The 14,362-nt window shown below is 36.3% G+C and overlaps 1 protein-coding gene and 1 long non-coding RNA gene across 4 annotated transcripts in view; both read left to right on the forward strand.

The window, feature by feature from the left end:
• The window catches only part of LOC110263561, a 54,318-nt gene extending 40,474 nt beyond the window's left edge, over positions 1 to 13,844 (forward strand). For both annotated transcript variants that reach the window (XM_021105003.1, XM_021105006.1), the window contains exon 4: positions 13,533 to 13,844. In XM_021105003.1, the coding sequence (XP_020960662.1) occupies positions 13,533 to 13,559 (27 nt within the window). In that variant the 3' untranslated portion in view covers positions 13,560 to 13,844. The remainder of the gene's footprint in view (positions 1 to 13,532) is intronic.
• Positions 6,129 to 12,853, forward strand: LOC110263562. Of its 2 annotated transcripts, XR_002349380.1 has the most exons (5): positions 6,129 to 6,175; positions 6,341 to 6,376; positions 10,471 to 10,583; positions 10,803 to 10,837; positions 12,486 to 12,853. It is a non-coding gene; the product is annotated as an uncharacterized LOC110263562 (long non-coding RNA). The 2 variants fall into 2 exon arrangements; XR_002349379.1 differs by lacking the exon at positions 12,486 to 12,853 and having other exon boundaries at positions 10,803 to 10,913.

Genomic DNA, 14,362 nt, shown 5'->3' on the forward strand with positions numbered 1-14,362 from the left:
ATCCTAGTGTGCTTGAGATGCTTTAAGTAAGCTTGTAAGGTAAGACAAGCATTAGAGAAGCATGAAAGCATTCAAGTCAAACATATGGATGGATATAATCATGAACACAATGCATTAAGGTAAATGCACAACATCATCCATCAAGAGATTGCCTAATCGAGGGAAAAGGATCCAAATCACATGATGGCTAGCTACAATATGCAATTCAAAAGAGTTATAAGCTTGAAGACAATTCTCATCACTTGGTATTTTTTCAAAAGGTAAGCATGAAGAACTCAAAATCAAGTAACAAAATATAACCTCAATCATAGAATCCAACAAAGATTATCTAAAAACATTCATGCTAAAATAGCATTTAGGCAATAAGGGATATAGCAATGTATAGTAGACAAAGTCAATACTCCAACACTTATGATGAAAAGAGAGAAAATAAAATTAAAACTAACCAATCAACTAACTAACTAACTAATTTGTTAACTAAAATAAATGGTTGTCAATGGTGTTTGGAAGTGTTGGATGAGGGGTAGGAGAAGGGAAGAAGAAAGGAGAAGGAAAGAATTGGAAAGAGGAGAAGAAAAGAAAAGTGGATGGGAGAAAGAAATCCACGCGTACGCAAGCATGGCGCGCGCGCGTCGTTGGCTTATTTCGAGAGTGGCGCGTACGCGTCATGTGCGCGTGTGCGCAAGTGGGGTTTGTGCCAGAGGCACAACGTTGGCGCGGCGCAGGCACAACTCTCTGGAAAATGTATGGAGGTTGGAACTTCTCAATCCACGCGTACGCACGCATGGCGCGCGCGCGTGGATGGTCAGAAATGCTGTAAGTGCGCGTACGCGCCATGTCGCGTGGATGGTCGAAAATGCTGGAAGTGCGCGTACGCGCCATGTACGCGTACGCGTGGATGGTGCTCTATTTTTCAAAAATTTTTTTCTATGTTTTTGCACCAATCCAAGCATTCCAAACCTCCAAACAGCTACCAAAACACCATAAAACCTTATTTAACATACTAAACTACCAATTAAACTCAACTATCTAAACAAAATATGAAATTAAACTAATTCTACCAATATGTACAAAAGAGAAAATGAAAGGATTTTACCATGGTGGGTTGTCTCCCACCTAGCACTTTTGTTTATTGTCCTTAAGTTGGACTTATGGGGAGCTCCTCATTAAGGTGGCTTGTGCTTGTATTCATCTTGGAACTCCCACCAATGCTTGGTTCTCCATTGTGCCCCAAGATTCTTCATGGATTGAGCCAAGTCTTGATGGAGTTCTTCACAAGCTTGGGGCTCCCAAAGTTGATCCTCTTCTTGTAATCCGGGATCCCACACTTTGTTTTCACTTCCGTCTTGAGGTTGATCATCATTATTAGTCCAGCCGGGTGGTGAGTAAGGTGAATTCTCTATATAGTGGCCAACAATCCTCCTAGACCCATCTATTTGAGCACTACTCCAACCTTTATATCTCATGTTTGATGCATCAACCATAATGAGCCTTGATTTGCAACGCCAACCACAAAACCTTTTTCGTTTACGCTTCATCCCACAAAGCTCCCTAAGTTGGCCATCCGTTTCAAGCAAACCATATTCAAGTGGGATAATAAAGCTAATAGAAATAAATTTCACCCACTCAAATGAAGGAGTAGATGGCAACCTAGGCAAAGACAACTCCAAGAGTTTTGATAAAGCGTATTCAATTCCCATCCTCCTTTTTCTAAGGATTTCCACCTCTTCACAAGACTTCTCAATTATAATCCTTTGTTCAACAATTTTATATAAACCTTTTCTCCTACTCAAGTCATAAATGGAAGGGTAAGAAAAATTTACCTCCACATTGCTTTCCATCTTGTTGGGAGAAGGTTCTTCATGCTCAAAGGATTCTTCACCACTATGGTTTGATGCTTGATCTTCATCACCAAGGGAACTCACTTCTTGCTCTATCCCATCCAAATCTTCATATGGAATATGTCTTGGAAGGTGTGCACTTTCCTTCCTAGCATCAATTTCAATCATCTTGGAGGGGTTTTCTTCAATTCTAGATTCCCATGGAGGCGCCGCATCTCCTAAGTCTTCAACCAATTCTTCCCTTTCTTCAATAATCATAGCTTCCTCTAATTGTTCCAATACAAAGCAACTTCCCTCGTTCTCCACCAATCTCTCCTTCATGTTATGCTCTTCATTTGTTTCTCCACATGTAGCCATGGGAGTCCCTTGAGTGTTCAAGCATTGGGATGCTAACCGGTTTACCACCTCATCCAAGGCGGTCATGAATTGTTGCACATCCCTTGTCATCTCCTCTTGTCCTTGAAGAAGAACACCGAGGGTTTCATCCATTGAGGATTGGGGTGGATAAGAGGGTTCATTGTCTTGGAGAAAGGGTTCATAGTAGGAAGGTGGTTCTTCTTGGTAGAGTTGTGGTGGTTCAATAATTTCCACTCCTTCCACTTGTTACACAACACGCTCCATGGTTGCTTGAAGTTAATCCAATGTTTCCTTGAGATGATCCCTTGACTCTTGTTCCTCTTGGATAATATGATTAGGATCATATGGCTCTTGGATTGATGGACCGGTTCTTTCATTTCTTCATGAGTTCTCCAACTTTTCATGCTTTCTTTCTTCATTCCCTTGATCCAATCTTTGCCTCCTAAACCTTAAATCACTTAACAAACATATCAATGCATCTAATGGAATCAAGGAGAATTAGATTTAGCTATTTTTAAGACCTAAAAAGCATGTTTTCACTCTTTAGCACAATTAAAGGAGAAGTTATAAAACCATGCTATTTCATTGAATAAATGTGGGTAAAAGGTGATAAAATCCCCAAAAATCAATACAAGATAAACCCTACAAATGGGGTTTGTCAGGGTTCTTGCGAGTCCTTGAAGGGATAGTATTGAACCACAAGCTTGATTATACATCTCTTAGACGGCTAATCCACGACTTCGTTGGGGACTTGGAGACATCAGTTCAGCCGAGGTACGGGGCGATTAAAGCCTTTGTGGTATATGCTAGAATCGTGAAGCAGCATTCTTTGATCCAGAAGATCTGACCTTGTCTGTGGAGTTTTGAGTAGGATCACCAAGGGAATGGACTGCAGGAGCTTCACCCCCGTTCAGATTGGATGACCACTGACCTAGCGTTTGATCTGAAACAGAGGAGATTAATGACCACTGACCTAGCGTTAATCACTTACAACCTGCCATGGAATGCATCATCAGAAGTTGAAGTAGACAGTGAGAAAATTTGATCCAGAAGGAGGAAGTATCTCTGAAGCCTCAACCGTTCTCTTATCATTGATTTCACACCTACCCAGTAACACTTTATTTATTCTGTTTTTATGCGCTTTTTACAACAACTATATTTTCTATCCGCCTGACTAAGATCTACAAGGTAGCCATTGCTTGCTCAATCTGACAATCTCCGTGGGATTCGACCCTCACTCACCTAAGGTATTACTTGGACGACCCGGTGCACTTGCCGGTCTATCTGTGCGAAACTTGCAGAGTTTAATTTCACGTACCAGCCTCTATGAATTCCTGCTAAACGAAGTTCCTCTAATTCAGACTGTAGTAAATCAATCTCCACCTTTGAATTAGATCTGTGTTCTTGCTGCCATCTGACAATCTTAGGCCGGCGCTTTATTTTTTGAGCTAGGATACACATGCTTGAACCATCAATCTATTCATGTCAAACCTCTCTAACAATCTGCCTTATTTCATCATTGGAACACCATCTTTCTTGGAATTTGAATCGCTGTTTAGATCTCTCAGTTCTCGGATTAGAGTCTAAGAGAAGGGGGGAGTGATCCGACCCTGATTCTGACAGTCTAAGAACTGATACATTGGGATAGAGTTGCTGCTAATCAACTCCTACCAGGAATCGGTTCAATCTTTCCTGTATCAACTCATCACCACTCCGCCTATTAGACTAAGTGAATGGTTTTCCGACCATACCAATATCAATCAGAAAATTATCATCAATAAAATTGTTAAAAGTTTCAATAGAAGAAAGAGATTTAACACCCCCACGTAAAATCACCCATTAACAAACCTTACCATCGAACTATTGGGTGACTGAAGTTAATTCAGCAAACTGAGCCATTCTATGTTGATCATTTGAACTGAGATAAACACATAGAACACCATAGGGATCATTAGAACCAGCTGTCATAATTGATGCTGCAATGAATAATCTATCATGCTGTAAAATCTTAACAGTATAACCATTCCTCCATGCCATTGCCAAACCCCAGATAATCCATCCGGATCCACAATAAACCATTCCTTGAAAACCACAAGATCTTAGTTTTCCTTCAATTTGTCGAGATTGATTTTTTGTTTCACAGATAAAACCAACCTCGGAGGAGGGGTAGGATTTGCAAATCCCTTTAAGACTGTAGATTGTCAGGGATCTTCCAAAACCAATGATAAAATATGATTATTAAGAATAAAGTAGGCTATTTTGTACTTAATCGAGAGCATCAGTTTTATCAAAATTTTACACTATCTTCACATTTATTACCAATTTCACTCTAAGAACCACAATCTAAGTCACTTAAGGATTAGGAATTATAATCTTGAAGCTTTAATGATTTGGTTGGTGATTTTGGACTCCTAGATTGTGATCAAAGTTCGGGACTGAAGTAGCATTTTAAATCAAAATTATTTAGCAGGTTCGTCAAAAGATCTTAGGACCCCAACTTGCTAAAACTGATGAAACTGAATGTGTGTTATGTTCTTGGTGATAGCATGATGAATATCAAGGAAATGAATTTTTTTTTAATAATTGAAGGAATAAAGTGTGATCTCTAATTTTTTAATATTTTAATTTTTCTATATTTTTTCTTAGTCTCACTTATAAAACTAATTGTGAGAAATCAAATTTTACTCTCTGAATTGTTAAAAAAATTAAGAGGATTTATTTTCAAATATCAATAGTTTGAATCGGAATTAAGTTTTAAAGTGGTGCCTGAAGTTACACTCAAGACTCAAAGTAGTCCTTAAAGTTAATAGTTACCCATTTTTGTCCCTGAAATTACACTCCAAGACTCAGAGTCGTCCTTCAGACACATTCCATCCATCTGACGCCACCGAAAACTGACATGGATTAATAAACTTTTTTAGTACAATTTGGTTCCTAAATCAAAATTAAAAACTCTAATCCTCAAATTTAAAGATCACTCTCTGCAATACCTTTCGCTTCTCTTCTCTTTTCTTCTCTTTTCTACATTACCCCATTTTAAAAGTGGACTCGAATCTCCAAGAGAGCGCCTTGTAACGCAATTTGAGATGGGCAGTAGGTCTGAGGGTTTCTCATTGTTTGATGTTGATAAAGGAAATAATGAAGTAGATGATGCTCACGAAACTTCTATTGGATCATACTACTAAATGCATTAACAACTGGAATTCACAGGTTTGATTCAAAAACTACATATTATTTGGTAATGTTCCAATGTTTTTTGATCCAATTTCAATACAATTGCTGTTATGAAATGAAATCATATAGTCACAATAAAAATCATGTGATTATGGTCCATTGAACAAGAAAAATTAAGCTATTTTTTTCACTAATCAATATAATAAACAAATTAAAAGAAAACGTAACTTTTGAACCTTAATTTACACTGGGCTCATTTCTTCTCACACAATGTCCCTCTTGCCGCTTCCCTCACTCTCCGGCGATTTCTGGTCGGCGTCGTTCTTGTTGATGCCATTCTCGTCGATGTCATCTCTCCTCCTCGAATCTTTATTATTGTTTGTCCCCTCGTTGCGTTCTTCGTCCGCTCGTTAAGCCATTGTCGCATCCCTGTCCAGATCCGCCGTTGCTCGCATCGCGTCGTTTTTTTCTAAGCGTTGCCTCCTGTGGTAAATTTTTCTCCGGTAACAACAGTAGTCTTCTAGTTAAGCAAATTTTTTCCTTCAGTCATGGTACTTTATCTTCGTATCTCTGATTTTGATTTCTCACTATAATTTTAAAGAATTTCTCACTATTTTGATTTTGATTTTGATTTAGTTTTATCTATTAGGATATTAATTAAGTATCTCTAATCTTTTGTTACTTATCTATTTCTCTATCTTTTTGTTTATTATGTACTTTAATTTCAAATTATTAAATTTGTCACAGATCGTTATATCACCCCAACGTTGCTCATCATCCTAATCCTCCAATGAAGCTGACACGTATATAATTTTTTATTTTGTACTATTTTTATATTGTTCTTCGCATTTGGCGCTCTTTTCAAATTATTTGCATTATGAAGATCAAGTAGTATATAATTTCAAATTTTTTGTGTTTGTGATTATATTTTTGAGTTTTTGTGTTTTTTGGTTGAATTGAACTAACAGGTTCACCGTCTTCGTCGAAGCGAAGCCATGGCGTTGGTGAGTTGTTCATTTCTTCTTATAATGTTCATCACTTGCTGATTAATTTGGTTTTAGTTTCGGTCTTTCTTTTATTAGGCTTTAAGATTAGGGTGTGTTTCCTTGGGGGTTAAAATATGAAAATTTACATACGAAATTTATTTATATTTTGTGCACAATGATTCAACTTATAGCATTCCTAGTTGAATAATAATTAATTGATGTAATAAAGGACAAAAAGTTGAGATGCTAGATGGTGTTAACAATAGTTTATAAAGTTAAAACTAGTTTTCTTTATTTAATTCTACATACACATAAAATTAGTTTACCTCCCATTAAAAAGGTATAAAAATTTCAGAAAATAATTTATGAATGGAATTAAAAATGGTGTTATGCAAGGTTATTATAAGATGGTGTGTTATCCTGGAATGTGGATCTGCCAAAAACAGCTTCTGAAAAACGCAAGTTGCGTTTTATTGATGAACAAAGTTGAAGCCAATGCATGGATGGAACGTGTCTGCTGCACACTGAAAAACGCAAGTTGCATTTTATTCCAAGACACAAATGAAACCAATGCATGCAGAAGGGTTTGGTCAAGCCACACTCCACAATCGCAAGTTGCGATTGTCACTGACCCTTATTGCATGTTCGACGCGTGTTCAATAAATGGGTTTGGAGAGGGCTTTAAAAAGCCAAAGTTACAAACGCAGATGAAGAGAGGGAGAGTGTAACAAAGATAGTTGAATACCTTTAATGAGAGAGCTGCAGAGGCACTAGCATTAACTGGGTTTCAACACGTTTCACGAATTGGTGAAATGAGAGGTCATTCTGCACTCTTAAGTGCCTTGGTGGAACGATGGAGGCCAGAAACTCATACGTTCCACCTTCCAGTGGGTGAAGTGACGGTGACGCTGGAAGACGTGATACATATACTTGGCCTCCATGTTAACGGAGAACCCGTCACGGGTAGATCGGATAGCAGTTACCAGTTTTTGGTGGATAACTGCCTCGCTTGTTTTGGTCGGCAACCGGGTCCGGACGATCACGTGTTGGGCAAGGTAAATCTCCATTGGGTCCGGCGGTGTCGAGACAGTGAACCGTGTGACACGCAGGAGTCTATTGAGCGGTATGTCAGGGCTCACATTTTCTGCGTGCTTGGTACAGTGGTGTTTCCAGATAAGTCCACCACGTCTTTGAACTCGAAGTTTTTGCCTCTACTTCGTGATTTTCATCAGATCTCACAATACAGTTGGGGGGCAGCTAGTCTGGCACATCTATACAGATCGTTGTGTCGTGCATCGCGGTACAACTGTAAAGAGATGGATGGGCCACTGATTTTGCTTTTTGTTTGGGCGTGGGAGCGTATGCCGTTCATGGCCCCTATACCGCGCAATCAGCTTCTCGATATTGGTGTTCCACTTGCGCGACGGTATTGTACTTTACTGTTATTATTATTATTATTATTATTATTATTATCATCCTTGTTGTTGTTGTTGTTGTTGTTGTTGTTGAGGTCATCCTACTTGTGCGTAGGTGGAGTCATTGGCGCCGGCATACAAGATATACACGGAGGTCTACGGCGCAGTTTAGACGAGGACTCGATGACATGGGAGTCAATGATGTGAGTTTTAACCATTTAGGTATGCGTCTTTGTTAAGAAAAATAATGTTACTAATAGGTCTCGTGCTTACTGGTGTGCAGTTTACATGGCGGCCGTATATCGACGTGGATGTTCCGATCGAACTCGGCGTAAATTTGTTTATGTGCTCCACGAAGTCGCCATTAGTGTCGTTCGAATGTATAGAATGGCACCCAACAGATCGAGTTCGTCGACAATTCGGGTTGCAGCAGCTTCCACCAGACCTGGCATTTTAGATCGGTAGTGCTCATTGCAGGCGTTTGAGCGGTGCCCAGCATCATGACTGGAGAGACCAGACCAAGGAATGGCTTCACATGTGGCGTTCTGGCCGCTATGATAGACTGCAGGTAGGGGAGGAGATTGTCGACTTCCATCCCCTCCCATTGTACTATGACTGGTACACACAGCAATACGGGGGTCACCTACGACTGTCAGATAGAGTTGCAGATGAAGAGGCCGACGCGAACGCACAGCAAGAAGTTCCACCACAACCAGCTGGACCTCAGCATCAGGATCCGGCCTATGATCAAGGGTTTCAGGTATCGTTAAGGTTTATTGGTGTTAATATTACCGTTATTAATTATAAGCTTTACTGTTACCGTTATTGATTAGCGTTATTCATTTACAATTAGGTGCCACCATATGATCCCCAGTTCCAGGCGCCTGCATATGAGCCCTAGTTCCAGGCGCCTGCATATGATTCCCAGTTCCAGGCGCCTGCATATCATCCCCAGTTCCAGGCGCCTTCATATGATTCCCAGTTCCAGGCGCCGGCATATGACCCCCAGTTCATGATGCCAGGGTATGAGCAGCATCATCAGGTGCCGGCATATGAGCAGCACGTTCAGGAACCACAACAACATCAGACAGCAGAGCCCTACATACCACAAATGTGAATCCATTGCGGACACGCTCATGAGCCTCGGCACTCTTCCGAGTAAACAATTCGTTCAGCCGATAGAAAGTAGACCTGACAATGGCAGTCACAGGAAGGTTGCGTGCACCCTTCAGGACAGAATTTATGCACTCTACCAAGTTTGTCGTCATATGTCCCCAATGATGACCTCCGTCGAATGCCAACACCCATCTCTGAACATCGATCTCATCACACCATTGCGCATACGCCTCACCCCGCTCTCTCAGCCTTTGGTAGTTTTTGTTGTACTCTTGCTCCGTCCTAGAATATCCTGTTGGAGAAACCATTTCATCATAACGAAGTTGCACGAAATTAATAGGAACAGAACCATAACAACGAAATCAAATACCTGTGTTAACCACGAGTTTATGCAAATACGGAGCCTTGAACCTCCTTAAGAAGTTGGAACCGATGTGCCTGATGCAGTACATGTGCCACGCTCTTCGCGGTGACCATGCACCGTTGCTGCGAGCTATTGCTGCGTCGATGGAGTTATGGCGGTCAGAAATAATGCCGACGCCAAATAGGGAGCGTCTTTATTTGAACACGAGACCTTGGCATCTTTGCAGTCATTGCTTTCAGCCAAACTGGCAGAGTCTGGTAAGAAACCTCCCAACCACCAAAAACTTTTGCGACAGATTTCTGCTTTGCCAACCAAGCCTTGCGGTAACTGATAGTGTAGTTGAACTTTGACTGAACTTCTGCAATAATAGACTTCACCTTTATGGACGGATCTGCTTCGACCAACGGCCTAATGGCATCTGCAATTGTGTCTGAGTCCAACTTGGCATGATCTTGCGAGATAGTTCCCATGGTGCACGTGTGTTTGCCATTGTATCTCCTGATCTCCCAACAAGCGCACCCGAGTCACTCCTTCGTGTGTGTTCGATATAACCTCACCGTTATAATACACTCGTATATTTGCAATACCTTCCATAATCTCACTTTTTTAACCCTTCTAATACCCAAAAAATCTCACAATTAAGAGATGCATGAACGAATGAAAGGTGAAAGGGAGCACAAGTGAGAGATTTAGGAGTGAGGTACGAGTTTGAGATAGCTGAGTTAGCAATTTATAGGCAAAATTCTTCATTATAATATTATATTACATATAAAACGCAACCTGTGTTTTACGGACTTCAAAAAAAATTTTCGGGCCAAATAAAACGCAACATGCGATTTACTCTGCCCAAAAAAATTTCTGAGCCCATCAAATTCACAAACGCATCATGCGTTTTATATTAAAAAAAAATTTTTAATTTCAATTTCACAAACGCAACATGCGTTTGTCTCCATTCAATTGTAAAGCAAAAAAAATTTAATTGTGAAGCATAAAAAACGCAACTTGCGTTTGTTATATGTCCCATAGCAGTGCAAAATTTGGTGAAACACCCATTTCAATGCACATCACCAAAACCTTTTCCATATCAAAATTAATCAGCCTAAAAATTTATGCACCACAAGTTTATTGCTGTCGTCCAAAACAAGCAATTTCATCTAAATTTAATTTATATATGAATTATTTAGTATTTAGTATATTACTAAATTTTCATTTGTCAGGTTTTTGATTTGGGGGAAAATGCTCCTGATAAGGTGCTGCATTCAACTTTGCTAAGTTGGAAAATCTGAAGGTCCAGGGTGTTCAATTTTCCAGGAAGATTATGAAGTTAATTGTGAGTTTGTGATTAATAATATTTTATGGGTTATGTTTATGTTTTTTGAATAATAATATTTGTATTCATTTTTTTTCACACAAAGGGAATTGACTCACCCTTTTTTTCTATTGGATGAGGTTTAGGGTCTACACCAAATAATACATATAAGATTTTTCTAAAAACAGATTTTGCACATTTTAACCACTTGTTCTGTGTTGTCTTTTCTTGTTGTTGCAGTGATATTTGACTTCTGCAAGGAGAAAAAAGAGATGGTAAGTCATATGATTAACATAACTCTACAAACACTATTTACTACTAAAGGCACGTTATTAAAATATATTATGAGTTTGTTTGGGTGAGCTTTTAAGAAAAGATTTTTTTTTGAGTTATCTTTTTTTAAAAGATCTTATGAAAAAGTAAAAGTAATTTTATGTTTGGGTATCTCATGCAAAAAGATCTTTTTATCTATCAATTATATTTGGGTATAACGATATAAAAATACTTTTTTGTTTATTTATTAGATAAAAAACATCTTTTTTTTAAGAGAAAAATATTTTTTAAAAAAAGATGTAAATTACAGCTTCTCAAAAAAGATCTTTTTTTTTTATTTTTCTAGTACTTTTACTTTTACTACTAGAAATTTGCCAAACACGCTAAAAAATAAAAAAAGATCTTTTTTTATTGAAAAAAGATCTTTTTTTTATCAAAATAATGGCGCCCAACAAACAATATAGATTAGATCAAATGGCATATATATATATATTTGGTTTTCACTAATCTCTTCTATACCGTGTATACTAATTATAACTAGTGATAGCTATTGTAACAATTCTTAGCTTTTTAAAAGGGAAAAAGAGAAAAAGGGAAAAGTTTCAAGAAATAGAAAGAAGTATCAGCATCTCTTCTTTTTCTCATGCTTATTTTTTTCTGTGCACCACAAAAACTTGAGTGAAAACAGTATTTGTGGAGCTATTCTATTTGCATATGATTTCATTTACCATTGTTTATTTGTTTTGCCTATTTATTTGTTTTTATGATTCCATATGCATTATTTGTGATATTCGGTAATTTGGTTTCTAATTTTTGAATATATAATTGTTCTAATATTTAAGAGTTGAAGATTTAATTTACATTTTGTAAAAGTCTAAAGGAAAGTTAGACAGTTTAATGCGACCATTCAAATAGTTATTATAATTGATGTTAGTTCAGAACAATTGAAATTTTTAATTTATGCATGTTAACTATCTTTGAGGATCGAGTAACTGTTTTTGTCTGGCTTCATTTATTTATTTGATCTATTCTTCTCTTAGAATTAGAAGTCAAATTTTTAAGAATTAGTAATTTACATGATGTTTATTCTCTTAATACTTTTCAATACTTTCATGTATTTAGCGAATATTATTTTTTAATATTTTTGTGTTGTTTTTTGGATTTTTTAATAATAAAATAAAAAAAATTCATATTTCTCCAAACATGATTTTTGGACTTTAATTTTTAAAATACGATTTTTTTTTTTTGCATTTAAGCAAGTTCGTTGGACCCGGCGAACTCTATAAAAATTGACAATTTTTTTGAAAAACGCACTTTTAATCCATATCATTGTCTAAAAAATAGTATATAGATCTACAAACAGTATATAAGAATACACAAAAATATACAAACAACAAGCATGGCTTCTTCAAGAATTTTTTTAATTATAAATTAAAAAAATAAACCATATTTAACAATGACAACTATTATTATCGTCTCTAAAAATACATAGATACACTAGAATAAGCTATATTTAACAAAAAAAAATTTATGGAGAATCTATTATTAGTATTTTTAATGTAATATTTTAGATATGACATAATTTTAAAATACAGTAAAAATGTTTCAATGATTATCTATTTTATATGTATATCTCAAATTTCAATTCAGGTATAAAGAAGGGAGAAAAGCAATGTCATTCTATGGTGTTTTTGCACCACGAGGTGAACGGTATCAGAAACAATGAGGAAGAGTAGTATTTAGGGAAGAAAGGCAGAGAAAAATCAGAGAGAGAATGAGAGTAGAGAATGAGTGTGTATTTACTACGAGGTTAAGTTCAATCATTACATTGTAGTGATAGCTAACATATGAGAGAGAGAGAGTAACTACTTGATGCTGATCATCAAGAACTAACTAGTTATAGACTTAGTTACATGTAACAAACTTTACCCTTCTTCTAGCAGCTTCTAGTAGTTGTGCAGACCATAGACCTAGCACGAGGTTTTTTGGAATTTTCAGTTACAGTCCAAATTCTTGACTGAATTCTTTTTTATATTTCAGTTCTCAATGTTCTCATTCTCATAGTTTTGTAGGATTTTGTACAATTTATTCTATTCTACTTTTATAAATCACAAATAGGTTGTACAAATTCTCATTAATCCAATTTATTTTTTTTTTCAATCACCATGATCAGATCCTATTATCTTCTTGCACCAATATCAAATGTATTAACATAAGAACAACTTTTATCACTTAACTTAAATCATTGATCCTCTAGTTTGAACGAAGAAAATGTATTTGTACTATATTAATTAAATTTGTGATACTACATGACGAAATTATTTTGGTAACCAAGTTTAACCAAGTTGGTTCAATAGTTTATTGGCATAATAAAAACGAATAGGAAAAAAAAAGAAACTTAGTTAAACGTGGTTACAAAAATCATTTATTCATCTAACATTTGTTCTTGCAAGATGGAGAGGATATCAAAGACTTCCATAAGTTTTATATTAGTACATCAAACATTCTTTGACAAGATGCGACTTATTTCAATTTTTTTTCATTCATAATAAGCTCACAAGCCTATAAAAGCATCAGTCTTGTTTGTTCATGAGATTTTTATTCCTTATAGGACTTAGTTAAACTTAATAAATATAGCATGTTTATTTGGTTAGGTATATGATGAATCACGACAAAAGGCTGAGTCATGAGTTACAGCAATTTGTTGGTTGGGATTTCTGCTAGAGGCCATTGAAAAGTTCATGAGGTGATGATTTTGAACGGTGGAGATTTTGCATCAACAATCATGAGTCGGAAACACTCACGTTGAATTGATGGACTCAGTCATGTAATTTCCAATTTAATCATATCAATGCTGTTTAACTAGTTTATTGTTAATTGTGTTGAATTGATAACATTATTTTGTATTTGCATAGTGTAATATATATCCCAGGCACACGGAAAAAGAGAAAATGTCGTCTATGTTTCATCACAATGAATTGCTGTTGCCTTGGGCGCATTATCCTTGTATCGAATTGTTCTGATAAAGATTATAAAGATAAGTAAAATAAAACCACATGTAATAAGTCATTTAAGATTTTTGGGATAAATTTGTCTTTATTCAAGACTAAATTAATTGGTTAACTTGAGCATTCAGAAAAAGAATTCTTAGTTGTTCAGAGATAGACGGAACACATTGTCATATAATTAGGTCATAACCTACAAAATAATTTAGGAGGCCACTCATATAAACACGCCTAAAACGTCTTTTTTTAAAGATATCTTTATGTTGTGTTTTAATTGGTTTTAGTATAATTTATTCGGTGTTCCTCATCACATATTATTAAATTCCTCAAAAATTTTCTTTTCAAAAACAATAAAAAACATTTAATTTGGACTAAAACAAAAAAGGTAATAGATTAACTATTAGATTTTTTTTTAAAAGATTATTTACATAAAAAAATATATCACATTCATCAAAATATATATATATATATAACAATTAATTAATTATTTTATATATATAAGCTCTTAAAAAATTTTATAAA

This window comes from Arachis ipaensis, chromosome B06 (genome assembly GCF_000816755.2).
Source record: "Arachis ipaensis cultivar K30076 chromosome B06, Araip1.1, whole genome shotgun sequence".
In the NCBI taxonomy this organism is placed as follows: Eukaryota; Viridiplantae; Streptophyta; class Magnoliopsida; order Fabales; family Fabaceae; genus Arachis; species Arachis ipaensis.